General features: G+C 43.4%; 2 protein-coding genes across 10 annotated transcripts in view; one reads left to right on the top strand and one right to left on the bottom strand.

Annotated features, from left to right (window-relative positions):
- LOC118968538 (uncharacterized) overlaps window positions 1–6,123 on the bottom strand; it is a 271,334-nt gene extending 265,211 nt beyond the window's left edge. The window contains exons 1-3 of the mRNA XM_073239850.1: window positions 6,030–6,123; window positions 5,390–5,932; window positions 5,187–5,241 (exon numbers count right to left, since the gene is read on the bottom strand). Coding sequence (XP_073095951.1) covers window positions 5,187–5,241; window positions 5,390–5,932; window positions 6,030–6,123 — 692 coding nt within the window. The remainder of the gene's footprint in view (window positions 1–5,186; window positions 5,242–5,389; window positions 5,933–6,029) is intronic.
- RNF32 (ring finger protein 32) overlaps window positions 5,799–14,848 on the top strand; it is a 33,416-nt gene continuing 24,366 nt past the window's right edge. For 2 of the 9 annotated variants that reach the window (XM_017654688.3, XM_073238142.1), the window contains exons 1-4: window positions 5,802–6,273; window positions 8,133–8,226; window positions 9,077–9,338; window positions 12,638–12,780. In XM_017654688.3, coding sequence (XP_017510177.2) covers window positions 8,212–8,226; window positions 9,077–9,338; window positions 12,638–12,780 — 420 coding nt within the window. In that variant the 5' untranslated portion in view covers window positions 5,802–6,273; window positions 8,133–8,211. Of the gene's footprint in view, window positions 6,274–6,326; window positions 6,577–8,132; window positions 8,227–9,076; window positions 9,339–12,637; window positions 12,781–14,848 lie in introns of those variants that run through there. The other 7 variants (XM_073238137.1, XM_073238135.1, XM_073238140.1 and 4 more) reach the window with 7 other exon arrangements.

The following is a 14,848-nucleotide window of genomic DNA, read 5'->3' as shown; positions in this document are numbered from 1 at the left end:
CGATGGTTGCACAGCATTATGACTACATCCAATACCACTGAACTGCTCACTTTAAAATGATTCATTTTATGCTATGTGAATGTTACCTAAACAAGTGTTTTAAGTGAAGGAGAAACAAAGACTTTTTCAGACAAAAGCTAAAGGAATCTGCTGCCAGGAGACCTTGCCTTACTGGAAATGTTAAAAGTTCTTCAGAAAAAAGGCAAGTGATACAGGTTCTGATCTAACGGACTACCACTTGTTCAAAATAATAAAAAGCAGTGATATACTGGTGTTTACAGCTCACGGGTAACTGAGGTGGGTGGCAGGGAGGGGCTGGGACACTTACCAAGCCCCTGCGCCGCCCGTGAAGCAGCACTGCATTACTTGGAAATGGATTTAAGCGTTTTTAATGAGTATGGTAAACTCTTGGGCAGCCACTAAAATAATTTTTTTAAGTATAATTGATATACTAAGAAAGAAGAAAAATAAAATCATATAAAATGCTCAGTTAAAACCACAGACGGCAGAAAAAGAAGAGAAGATTCCTTAAAAAAAAGCAAAGAAAAAAAAAAGCTTAGAATCAGTTTATAAATATCCACAAGACAACTTGCTGGCTATATTGAATCTATAGAACAAGTGGGGAAGAATCGACCTCTTAAACATACTGAGCCTTCCTACACAGAGACATGGAGTATCTATTTATTTATATCTTCTCTGGCTTCTTTCAACAATTTTGTAGATTTCCTCATATAAATCTTCTACATATTTTATTAGATTTATACCGAAGTATTTCTCTCTTCTTTGGTGCTAATGCACTGATATTCTATTTTTAATTCCAAATTCCACTTGTTCATTGCTGGTATATAGGAAAGTGACTGGCTTTTGTATCCTGCTGTTGTCATAACTGCTTACTGATTCAGAATTTTTTTTGCCAGTTCTGCTGGATTTTCTACATAGACAATCATGTCATCTGTGAACAAAGGCAGTTCTATTTCTTCCCAATCTGTACACTTTCACTCTTTTTCTTGTACTACCGTGTCAGCTAGGACTTCCACTGTGACACCGGACAGGCGTGCTGAGAAGGAACATTTGTGCATTGCTTCTGAACAAAGGGGCAAAGCATCTGGTTTTTGGTATCATACCATTAAGTATGATACTAGCTGTCGATTTTTGTAGTGTTTTCCATCAAGTTGAGAGAGTTCTCGGTTTCTAGTGTGCTGAGAGTTCTTATTGGAATGGCTGTTTAATTTTCTCAAATGCCTTTTCGGCAGATATTGATAGGACCATATGATTTTTCTTCTTTAGCCTGCTGATATGATGGATTACATTGATTGGTTTTTGAATTTTGAATAAGCTTTAAATACTGGCATAAGTCCCACTTGGTCATGGCATGTAATTCTTTTTATACACTGGACTTCTATTTGCAATATTCTGTTAAGGAAAACGCATCTATGTTCCTGAGGGATGCTTGTTTGCAGTCTTCCTTTCTTATATCCTCTAATCGTGGTATCAGGGCAGTGTCGACCACATGGGACAGGAACTCCCTACACCATCTGCTTAATTTATCTGTAAATTGTCCTAAATAAATAAAGCCTATTAATTTAAAAAACCTGTGGGGTTTCAACCAGGAAACAGCCTCCTTTGTAGTGAACATATCAGAGCATCAACCAACTCAATTTTTTGACAGGTTGCACTTTAGCAGCAGTGGTTAGAAACCAGCAAACATTTAACTCCCAGGTTATTTAAGAGTTGGTACTAATAACCAACAAAAGGTATTTGTAATGCTTTTACACACCTTCCAAAACTTTCAATGAGGACATAAAAAACACAAATGTCAGAATAGGGTTCATATTGCCCAATCAAACTCCTCTGACATGATGAACAAGCAGATTGATTTGGCAAGACTTTTTCTAAGTGTCTGGTACACGGCGGTCGCAGCAGAGCCCACATGGACATTCTTTTCATGTCAGTTATTAGACCATAACAAGAGGATCTTCTTCACCAAAGGGATAAATTGTTCAACAACAAAGAATAAATTTGTTCCATTTTCTATTCAGAAAACAAGTTTTTAAAGGAGCCCTTTTGTTATACCCATGACTTACATTATAGACAGAAACGTGAAATAAGATGATTCCTCCCCATTTCTCCAGTGCAGGAGGTGTTTTCATTAATGTTTCCCCACCACCATTTAATGAAAACAGGAGCAGTGTGATCATCCTGCCTCTTGTCATAGACGTAAAAGTATTTAAGTGCATTTTGCCAGAAGAATTGAAATAACTCATCCTAAGCTCCTTTTCATTGCTTTATTAAAAACAAAAGAAAACTCTAGTATAATTCTTAGGAAAGAAAATATTTTAGAAGTCCCACTAGTATACCTGAGTCTTTACAGCAATGGCTGCTGTGAAACTAGGAGAGACTGAAAATTTCCCAACAATCGCTCAACCTCCCATGTTACAAAATACAGTAAAGGACTTTGAATTATTTGAAAAAAGAATGACTTGGGTGGAAACAAGTTTGGAATAGAAACTGGTAATAAATCTAGAAGCATTAGCAGAAAGCTAAAGGCAATACTAAAGATTAAGAGAAATAAATTGAAGGAAATGTTTGGCACCAGTTAAAACTGAGGGCTAAATTGAAGAAGATGAACTCTGGGCCACTAATTTCTGCTCCCTAGGTTTACTTTCAGGGTCAGGGGCTGGGTGAAGAGAGGCAGGAACAGGATATGCACTGAGTAGGACTGGAAATATCCTGTAGATAACCAAGGAGAAACGTGAAAGCATCAAGATACCGAGTGTGTGCAGAGTAGGACACTGAACCAAGAGCCATTCTGACCCTGCCCGGGCGCCTTGTGCTCAGAAACTATGCAAATGGACGAACTCTAACCCTGTGGGCAGGACGTACAAAGAATTTGTACATTCCCATTATCAACTTATCTCCAGTGTAATATTGGGAGGACCTCATCCTCAACAAGCAGACAACTGCAGCTGCCAATTCTGGTCTTTGGACACCGTCCCTGCGCTGTCTCTTACAAGGACCAGATACTATGTAAGAGTCCCCTTTCCGGAAACGGTTACCACCCAGGTGCCCCTCCCCGCTGAGGCACACAGGCACCACCACCCTTCTGGTCTTGTCACAGCATTCACAGATGCATCTCCTCAACACAGCACACGTGACAGCTTCTTTCTTAAGGAAAGGAGAGAACAGAGCACACCCATGTTCATCCTAAGCACACCCAAGTCCTTCGCCGTGCAACTAAGTAGAGCAACAAAATGCATCCTATCATCCACTTGTACCTCTAATTACCTCTCCAATCTTCTTCAGCCTTTTCTCTTCGGACCATTCCCAGAACATTCATGATTTTGAGATTCTACAATAAACAAATCACATGAGTGCCTACACAAAGGACACAGTGGTACCATGCAGAACGTACTCAACAAGGGTTTTCAGAAGATGCCAACATGCTCTGCATACATGTGATAGCTCAGGACTCTCTTTAAACAGACAAAGGAGCTAATGGTGTAACATCAGAATATAGATAAATCATTGAGAGCACGGTTTTGGGAGTGAGACTGGCAGGCTCTACGTGGTACTGAGCCCTACGTGAGGACACAGCATTCTGGTATGTCACTTAGTCTGAAGACAGGACCCCACTATCTTGAGAAGAGATGAGGAACACATTCCCCATCACATCTCCTTCAAATATCAGCCCTGTCAGATCTGCTTTTGTCATGAAAGTAACAATTACAAGGTGAAATGTTTAAACAAAAGCCTGCAGAGAAATACTCTGTGCAACCAAGAAGAAAATCTGGGGAGTAAAACTCACGAAATTTTAAACAATTGGATGGAAGGAAGGAATTAAGAAGTAGGGATTTTCTTAGAACTTTGTGAGACTCAGAAAAAATACTCTAAAATGGATATGAAGAATAGCAGGCACTGTACGAAGCAGTTCACATCCAAAGGACATTTTCAGTCCCACCACATCCCGGAGATGGTGACAGTGCACTTATTTATCACTCGAACGCTTCCTGCTACAAGTAACAGAAAACCAGACCCAACTGGCTGAAGCATAAAAGGGATGTCTTCACACAGGTAAGTGAAGAGGCTGAGGCCGAGCGAGCTCCGGGGCCTCAGAGGCACCACTGGGGCCTGGCCTCCGGCCAAATCTCTGCCGTTTCCTGCACGATCCTCCTCCTGTGGTTCACGGATGCCCCCGGCAGCTGCGGGCTCACGCCTTGTGATGACAGGAGAGCGCGCACAGCTGCGGCTTCACATCTTTTCTTGTTTCCAGTAAAGGAATTTTCCAGTAGCCCCCACAAAAATACTAAGCTCACTGGATCGGCCTGTCTAGGCCCCCAGCTAAGTCACTGCGGCCAAGGCACTGCGGTTTTCTGCCTGCCTCAGGCTGGTCATCCGTTTCATCCCAGGACCAAAGAACGGAAGCTGAGAGGGGAGAAGTAACGAGTGCCCCCCACATGTACAAGGAACCCAAGTTCAGGGACTAATGCAACCTGCCGCGATTCAGACACCGAGCAAGGATGTACGCATCTGACTTGCATCTGCACGTGAGTCCAAAGCCTTCTCAGCTCCCCTCTGCTGTCCTGACACAGCCACAGACTGGGAGAGCCTCAGAATGGCAGAGACCCTTCCTTCTCTTCCAGGCCAATCACCAAATGGAACATAAATCAAGGTTACAAAATTTGCTGGGAAATTCTGAATTATTAAGTGAAAAAAATAGTAACTTAAAATTCACTATGAATTTAATTTGGTTTATCAAAACTATGTGGCTTGTTTTTAATCTGTTTTTACAGACTTCCAAACAGGAGTGGCCAGCGTAGGTGATTTAATTCCACTAAGAAAAAAATTACATTATCTTAGATGGAAATACAAATTATCTTGCTTAATGGACATAATATAATTCATTTATTCAAAGTTATGCCAAACATTTAACCTTTTAGGCCTTTAATGATCAATGATCAATTACCAACCAACTTAGCTGGTAACTTCTTTAGACTGTGTTTTCAGGGTAGCAAAAAAAATAGGACTGTTTGCATTTTGTATGTTTTCTTTGCACTCTCAGCTTGTTTATTTCAATAGAAGTAAAGACTTATGTTTAAATAGCACAAGTGAGTCGCTGTCATTTAAAAAAATTCTGCTTTCTGCCTCTGACCGTGATGGAGTATTAGTGACCAGATTTACGTTCTTACCGGACAACCGAAAAATCAGAGAATGTCTGGCAGCTGGCAGTGCAGGTCTGAGATCCTTAAGAGAAAGGAAACAATGAGAACAATGAGCCGGGACAGCTCCGGGGCCACGGCCGACCAGCGGCCGAAGCCTCGCGGGTTGAGGTCGCAGCAAGCGCTGGGGGAGGCCGGGGCCGCGTCGGGGGAGGGCAGTCCGGGGCCTTTACCTGAGGTCCGACGGGGGCGCGCGGCCCGCCAGCAGCGGGGATACGAGCCTCCGCCCTGCGCCCGGCGGGTTTCCAGGTGACCCACGTGTGTCACACCGGCCTCAACACCACCTGAAGGAACACGAAGGAGGCGGGAAACACGGCGCACGGGAGCAAAGGGAGCCGGCGGGGACGCCCGCAGTACGCAGGCCGCGCGGCCGGAGGGAAGCACGCCCGAGACGGCAGCAGACACCGCAAGAGAGAAGGCCGGCGACCTGGAAGGCGCGGCCGCGGAGCTCAGCCGGCCGGATGGGCCGCGGGGGCGGGGCGCGGCGACGGGGCGGGGCCGCAGCGGCGTGGGGCGGGGCGCAGCCGTTGCGGGCGGGGAATGGGGGGCGCGACCGCACGCGTGCCCGCACGCGCTCTCGGGGAAGTGCGCGCTGGACGAACGGTCGCCTCCGTGGAGACGGCGGAACCTCGTCAAGGGGAGTGGCCCCACGGCAGCCAGCTGTGCTGTGGCCTCCGCGCGGAAGGAGACTCCCGTCCCCGGCTCTCCGAGCACCCCTCAGGGCGCGCGCCGCTACCCTGCGGCATGAGTGTGCGCGCGACGGGGCGGTAGCGCGCGCGCGGGGCAGCGAGAGCGCCGCCTGGAGGCTGAGACGTCGGTACTGCGCGCAGGGCAGAGCCGAGGAGCATGCGCGATGCAGGAGTGCCTGGGGCGTCAGTATTGTGCGCGGGGAGAGGCAGGCGAGCATGCGCGCATGGGAGAGCAGCAGACTGCGACCCTAACGTGGTGCCGTGCGCTGGCGTCGCTGGGCCGTTGAGCATGCGCGGTCGGGCGCAACTGCCGCGGACGCAGTTGCTAGGCAGCGGCAAGAGGCGCGGAGACCCGGGCGCAGGTCTCGGTGGGTGCGGCGGGGACAATGTTTGGAGGAGAGAGGGAAGGGGGCGGGACGGGGCGGGGTTCCGGCGGTGGTGGAGCGAAGGGAGCCGCTGGAAGGCGCGGCTCCTTCGGGCTGGCGGGGTGTTCGTACATCCGGCCGTCCTGGGTGGAATCTCACCGAAAATGTGCAAACAAGGAGTTCCTAAGTGGGAAAGACAAGACCGTGCATCGTTTTGTCTTTTAAAACTGTTGTTTCTCTTGGGTGCGCGTGTCTGTAATCATCGTGTTGTATAACTAGCAGAAGGTCACTTAGACGGATAGGTAGGTGAGTACATGAGCACCACAATGAGTTTTTATTACCAAGCCCTACTACCACTTTTAAGTAGTTAATAATGGAATTTTCAAAGAAATAATATTGCTACTGTAGTTCTTAATGTTAAGAGGATTAAGTTTCTAACCCATTTCACAGACTAAGTATATACTCTTGAAGGAGCCACTAATCTCTGGATATGTTTTCTCATAAAATGGCGTGGGGGTAAATATTTGAAGTTTCCAACTCTGAAAATCAGGGTTACTACAGGACTTAACAAGCGGCACAGTTTTTTAAAGTTCTTACTTTGATTATATCAATTACGGTGGTTTATAGTGTTGATACGTGAGATAAAAGCTGTGATTCTTAAGCGACTTTTAGTATGATATATTCTACTAGGTTACAGGCACTTTGAAAGTAGATCCTAATAGTGATCTTTCAGCATTTTAAATACTCCAGCCACCTCTCTAGCGTGCACTGCCATGATGAATACTGGATATTTCTTTCATGCATCTCTAGATGTCCAAATTGAAAGGAAGCAGAGAAAGGCTGCAGTAAAATCTATACTCCAGCTTCTAAGGGGCCTGAGTAGCCTTTAGCCCTAGAGAGCTCACAATTTGTTTCCATTGTCCATCGTTTTTTCTCTCCGCACTCACTCTTTAGTAAACTTATACTACTGGAATAATTCAATGCAGGTTTTGATCCTTAGGTATGTAGTTTGGCTTAATTCCTTTCTAGTCTTAAAGTCAGGCCCACAATACTATATCCTAGATGATTTCAGCAACTTACTGTTTCTCCTCATCTCAGTATGTTTTAGACTCTTGTCTTCATGAAGCGTACACCCTTTGTCTAAAAACTAAAAGAGATACTCACTTCTTCCAGGTGCTTTGAAGAGAGTGGAAGAATAACCATTTACAGAGTTGTCTGTGTGAAAGGACCCATTTTAGATACCTTACAAAGGTTGTCTCAGTTAATCCTAACAATAAGTGCAAGCTGTGCCCTGTCACACCTGTTACAAGGTCTCATCCAGCAAACAACAAAAACCCAGACGTGGCCTCCATTTCCTATACGTCTGTGTTCTGGACTGCCCGACGTCAGCCATTCTTCCTCCATTCCAGTACATTCATTGTTCCCTTTCTCCCCGAAACAGTAACGTGCTGAGTCCCTGAGGGCCTTTGTTTTTCTTGTACCTGCAGTGTAGCATGTTCATTTTCCTCTCTGTCCTGCAAATCCCAGTTAAAATATTCTATCTTTAGGAGATACTTCCCTTAACTTCTCTGACCCTTTCAGTCTGAAATTTCATTGTATGTAGGTATAACACCATCATACTAAGCAGTGGGTCGTTCTCATTCATAGTGCTATGTCCCCTGCAGCTAGCTGGTGAATTATTTGAGGACAACGCTGAATCAAGTCATGACTGGCTTGGGTTCCTCCAGAATCTGGGTGCTCGAGAGAGCATGCCCATGACTGCATTATCAGCCCCACTCTCAAAGTGTATCTTCCCCATAAGCTTCAATAGAAATTTTTATGGACTCTCTAACTTTGACTTTCTGTTGACTATGTTTTTACAGTAGAAGAATTAAAGGAATGTGATATGATAACACAATCTGATAAAGCCAGGCGGCGATGTTCAACGTTTCCTGATTCAGCATGTTAAAAAATAAGGTACACAATCCTTTTTTAAAACTTAATACACACACATTGTTTTACTCATGAATATATTTTAATTCAGCTATTTGAAAATATAAAAATATACAGCTGACCCTTGAACACTTGTTAGGGACAGTGACCCCTGTGCAATTGAAAATCCATGTGTAACTCCTGACTCCCCAAAAACTTAACTAGTAACAGCCTGCTGTTGACTCGAAGTCTTCTGATAACAGAAACAGTCAATTAACATGTTTTGTACATGCATTATATACCGAACTCTTAAAGTAAGCTAGAGAAAAGAGAATGTCTTTTCAAATTATCACAGATCTCCACAAAGTTTTCCAATATATTAATTGAAAAAAACACATGGAAGTGGATCTGAGCAGTTCAAACCCATGTTGTTCAAGGGCCAACTGTAGTTTGCAAACCTGGCTTCAGTAAGGAACTGTCAGCTGTAGTACTTACTGCAGGCATCTCTCAGCTGCATGGCAATTTATGTTTTCACCAAAAAAGCATGTACTTAAATGCAAGATTCTCTTTGGTATTGCAAGCAAGATTTGCCTGGAAGCTAATTTAATTATAGTGACATAGAATGTGTTCAGTCATGCACAGCTTTGATAGGTCATAATGAATTTATTCATGTTACAATAAGGTAAGGCCTTAGTAATTAAATGAAAACATATCTGTGTCATTAACATAAATGGTGAGACTAGGCTTTGCTCCGTCTTAGGGTAACAAGGGGTCAAGCATTCCTAATTAGATTTAGTCTAGTTTGCTGTCAAGGTTGAGTATTAAAGCCTAAGTTTTCTTCTAAATGATACATTACATAATGTTGTGTACTTAGGGCTTTTTTCCTATTTTTTAGGGTCATTCAACTAAACAAGATAATCTAGCAGTCACTGCAGTTGCTTTACAAGATCACATTTTACATGATCTTCAACTTCGAAATCTTCCCATAGCAGATCATTCTAAGACAAAGGCACCAAAGAGAAAGAACAGACCCACACCCCTAAGAAATACAGAAGCAGTAACAGACACTGGGCTTAAGAGAACTACACACGGCCCTACAGTGGGAGACCCGGAAAAAGAATACGTTCTTGATCCAGAACCACCACCATTGACTTTAGGTAAACTAATCTCATCATTCATATTTTGGCTTTCAGAGCTAATGAATCTAGTTGAGATCAATAGTGTAATTTTTTCTGGGACAGAATTTATAATCTTACAGAAAGATAGGTGTGTACTGAACTTAAAAGACAACGATGGGGACAACACAAGTGAGAGAATAAAGATAGTGATGATAAGGAGAATGAGTAATAGAACACCCAGGTTCCCGCGGACACAGCCTCAGCGTTTCTCCTCCCAGGTACCTGTTCATCACACGGGAAAAACTATAGCTTTTCCATGGCAGCCCTGGACAGACAGCATCCTTCCTGCATGATTAGTCACCATCACCCACGGGGACACATGCCAGCCCTGTGCCCCCACGTCCCGTGCTCTGAAAAGAATGTCGCACACCTTTTGCACTGTGCCCCCAGAACACCTGTCTGAAGGTAACCCTGACAAAACACCAGACAGGCCCAAACTGAAGAACCAGCAAAGACTGAGAATCTGTCCCCTGGGACACGGCTGGGGGGCTGGGGGGTGCTGAGAATAGGGTGTCATCTGGGCCAGAGAAAAGGACATCAGCGGGACAGCAAAATCCAGGGAGGAGTACAAACTAATTGACAGTGTTCATCAGCATTAACTTCCTGTTCTGATTGCTGAAGTCGGGTTCTCTGAAATGTTCCCATTTGGGGAACTGGGTGCAGGTGCGGGAGGGTTCTGTATGCTAGTTTTACAAGCTTTGCGAGTCTAAAGTTATTTTAAACTGAAAAGCTAGAAAAGTTTTTTACATGGTGCTGGCCATGAAAAACAGGTGTGGCTGGGTGTCCTGTCCTGCAGGAAGAGCGGTGGCCGTGCAGGCCTGGGAGGCCTGGGGCCGAGCTGCACGGGGTGGGGGGAGGGGCTGCTGCACTGCAGGGCCCAGTGGACGCTTTCCTCTGACCTGCCTCGTATTCTGGAAGACAGCACAGCTCAAGAGCATGCAAAGGCTTAGAATAATGCTCTACAGCGACTTACTGACTATATTCTGTTGTATGTATAGTTCATGGAGATGATCGAGTTGCCTCCTCATAGGCAGCTTAGCCCAGAGATTTAAGTTAGACACCATGAACAACTTCCCAGTTTGAAAAATAAGTGATGTTATAAAGTACAGCAAATGAGTCATTCTTTCAGCTCTTTTTGAAAAAAAATTTAATTATGCATATTAATTACTAATGAGGTTGAATCATATGCTCTTCATTATTACCTCATATATTACACTCGGCCTCCTGCTGATTTGCTGGCACTTTTTGTATTTTTGACACATCATCCCTTGTTGATTTAGCCACTGAGAGTATCTTCTGGCCTGCCACCATCTTCTAGTTTTATGTATTATTTTGAGTAAAGTCTTCATTCTCATTACTGTAAGTCCATCAGTTTTTACTCTTTATTGTTTGTACTTTGGGAGATTTAAGAAATCCTTAGACATTCTGGGATCACAAACATTTCCCACATTTCCTTTATGTACCTTTATGGTTTGCCTTTCACATTTCAATGTCAGCACGTTTATTCTGCATATGGTATGGAACACTGATTGGTAGAAAAATGTTAGGTTCTTCCCTCAGGCCATAGCCCATCCTCTCTTGGCCAGCTCTGGCACCTCTGTTAGCGTATGCCAAGTTTTCCATGTTTATATGGGACAGGGAGCAATGTAGAGGCACTGGGGGCTTCTGTTTCTGTGTCCGTTTTCACTGTTTTAAATAATAAGGTTTTGTAATGTATCTTAATGACAGGGACAAAAAAACCCAAATTCATCCAAAAAAAATCTCCAGAACTATATTCTCTCAATACAATACATAAAATACAGTAGGTAATCTTCCGATTTTATCATTGTAAAGACATTCCTTCCAGAACCTTCCATTCTGCTCCCATCTGGACCGGCTGTAGGGCACTCTTCTAGGCACCATCCTGTGGGTTGAATCCTTCTGGCTCATTTGGGTTCCACCACCTCTCCCCTCGGGCTGCCGGTGTCCTAGTTCATTCCTCGCAAGGTGAAGCACCTCCAGTAGCTTCCTGGGGCGGAGCCCACGAGACCAGCACCCCGGCTTGCAGACACGGAGGTGTCTTTATTCTGCTCTCACATTTGACAGAGAGCTAATCAGGAATTTTAATATGGGGGTATTTTTCTTCTCAATCATCAAAGAATCGCCTGTGTCTGTGCTCTTCTGGATGACCTGATGCACTTCTGATTCCGGAACCTATTCAAGGGCTCTCTTTCTCTCTCTGTCTCAAGCTTTGAGGATATGTTTTCTGTCCCTATAGTTCTGAAGTTTCAGTGATGGGACTTGGTGTGACACCTCTGTCCTGGGCCACGCAGGGCCCCTCAACTAAAAAAATATGTCGTCTTCTGGTAAATGATTGAACTGTTCTCTTCAAAATTTTTACTCTCCATTTTCTGTTTTCTTTCAAGAATGCTTGTCTTTCAGCTGTCAGGCCTCCTAAACTGATCCTGTAGTTTTCTTATTTTCCGTCTCCCACTTTTTCTTATTCTATTTTCTAAGATTATCTTAACTTCCTTTTCTGGGCTTTCAGTTGACTTTCATATTCCTACCATAATATTTTCCATTTTTAAAGCTCCTTTTTGTACTCTGTTCCTGTGCTTGTTTCACACTTGTAAAACTCCACTCTAAACCTGAATTCAGACAGCCTGCAGGGCCATGGCCCTTGTGTGGGGGGCCCTGGAAGTTGATGCTCATGTCCCCACCCACATTCTGCCCCAGCTTGTTTTAGTTGCTTTTTCAGAATAAATGTTTTCCACAGGAATATAATCTCTACTCTTGATCCAGAGTACAACATGTGGTGGGCACCCAAATATTATTGAAGTAAGAAATTGATCCTGACCGTAATTATATGTTATAAGAAATTTTTAGCAAAGGAAAACTTGATTGATATTCATTTTATAAAGATCACTGGTGGCAGAAACAAGCTACATTGCAAAAACGCAGTGCTGAAGGCTGGGAGATAAATTAGGTGAGAAATGAAGACCTATAGCCAAGACATGAGACCAATGGCATTCTTCCACTGTTCTTTAAAATTGCAAATCAGTCCTGCCTACCTCAGAATTACAGCAAAAATGAACTAGATAAGGGAAATTCTTTGTAAATAAAAACAACACACTGACGAGTTTGCACCCACGGAAACAGCTTTCTGAACATATATGGTAGGATGAACAGTGTACACACATTTTGCTTTAATATTTGCAGAATGATGTCATCAAAAGTATATTTGAGTGTCACATCCTAAACTACATTTTAACGCCCGTTTTGTACTGTTCTAACTTCAGCACAGAGGCTGGGCCTCTTTGAACCGCCCCCACTACCACTGTCATCAGATGAATGGGAAAAGGTGAAACAGAGGTCCCTCCAGCAAGGGGATTCCGCGCAGCCGTGCCCAATATGCAAAGAAGAATCTGAACTTCGCTCCCAGGTGTTTAACGGGAAGATTAGACAAGCCTAGTGGGGCGTCTCCAGTGACTAGACTCTACCGGGGCTCAGATTCCAGGCTGCTTTCTTCCAGTTTCTTCCTCCCTGTACTTTCATTTTCTTTTCCATTAATTAAAGTATATGTGTGAGAAAGAGTTAAGTGCCCTCATTAAACAGCCTTTACCAAATTATGTTAATTTTTGAGTACAAAGTTTGCGAAAAAGAATGCTCCTGTCCCACTGGCTGTGAACAGCCGAAAAGCTAGGTGCCACCCCGATGGGAGGGTCTCGAGAAGCATTCGTATGCGGGGCAAGAGGGTGGGAGCAGAACGAAATTTTTCAGTTGTTTTGTGAATTGATATTATATAAGAAAAGAAAAACTATGCTTGAATATCTCCAGATAATTTGTGGAAGAATCTTTAAGTAAAATTTTGTAGTAATCTTTATTCATGAACTTTACCATAGTATGATCGTTGAAGTTCAGATAATATACAATCTGTGTCATAGGTTTTTTATACATACTTTGCCTAATTAAACTGTAATCTCCTAGATGTTAGGGACACTTACACTCCTAAAAACTTTTTTTTTTTTTTGAGCTACTGGCCACCCTAAAATGATTTCTAATGCGTGCAGAATTATGCTGCCCCTACAGAGCAGTAGACACTCTGAAAAAATACAACAAATATAGTTAAGTTTAGGCTTAAAATTCATAGCCTGGAAACCTCAGACCTTACTACCCTGGGCACATAGACTCTCAAACTTCATTTGTTTTAATAAGCGTCATCATTAATGAGTTAGCTCATAGTCATAAAATTTTTATTCTTTACTAATTTTAATTCACGAGTTATTTTAAACATACTTATTATTCGACTTCTCGATCAGGACCTAGTCTTAGATATGTAAAAGATTTTAGCCCTTAAACCACAGAATTATCACCTAGGACAATTTAGTATGTTAGTGCAGTGAAAGAGTTACTAAAGCCACAAGTCATCCCAGCCCCAGGAACCTTTCTTTTTATGCCCTAAATACTTAGCCTGATTGTTGCACAAAGAATGAAACAGTCAGCAGCTACCTTAAGGGGGTGATCAGGATACATCACGTCGATCACTTCTTCCCTTGTGTTTTGTATAAATTTCTCACTGAATTCTCTATTTTTGTTGATTATAGATATAGACACTTGTATTTATTTGTGTGTTTCTAGTTCTTGTTCTCACGTTTAGGTTTTCCCTTAATTATAAACAGTAGTTGGCATTTCGGCAACATTTAATGATTTCAGAGGGCTTTGTTAATCTCCTGTATCACTGAGATCAACATTATAATGAACAGATGAGGAAATAAGTAATTCAAGTGATCCACAGCAGGCCAACTCAGGAAGTGTGAAGTCTAGCTAGAATCTAATCGTAACTTTTAGGACATTTTTAGTGTTATTTACCACCACCTATTCATTTCCTTTTGTTTACTCAGAGAATAATTGCCGATAACAAGTATTTATGGACATTTAAAAGTACATTTTAAATATAAGTACAATGTTACTCAATATAGACCATCAAACCTGTTGATAAAACACTCTGAAAGATTATTCTATAGATAATGAGTAACTGAGCACACAAACATTGCTATTAAGATTAAATGGCAATAATAGGGACCCATATTACTGTTTCCAGTAAGTTTCAAGGAAAGGTTTTAGAACGTTCTGAGTTCTGTTTATTGTAATATTCCTTCCATTCCCTCCACTAGAGAAGAAAAGTGTGGACTGAACAAAGGCAGGGGTGGTAACGTCAAGAACCCGAGCGTTTCACCGGGAGCCGGCGGCCGGCATGCTGGGGACCCCGCTGCCGAGGCGCCCCCGCGCCCGTGGCCGTCCCCTCTGCCTGCCGCGCAGTTCCTGGCCGCCGGCCCCGGCCTTGCCCTCCTCGGCTCTCCCGCCCGAACGACCACCTACCTTTCTCCTTACTCGGTCTCGGCTTCTGTCTTGTCACAGCCCAGAATACCACTATTTAGTGGGGCATTTGGGTCACAGAAGGTGAAATTTTCTTGTGAGCACACTTTCCCTGCATTTAAAAAAGCAAAAAG

This window comes from Manis javanica, chromosome 6, assembly GCF_040802235.1.
Source record: "Manis javanica isolate MJ-LG chromosome 6, MJ_LKY, whole genome shotgun sequence".
In the NCBI taxonomy this organism is placed as follows: Eukaryota; Metazoa; Chordata; class Mammalia; order Pholidota; family Manidae; genus Manis; species Manis javanica.
Note: the sequence above shows the minus strand (reverse complement) of the source record. Positions and strands in the feature narration are given on the sequence as shown.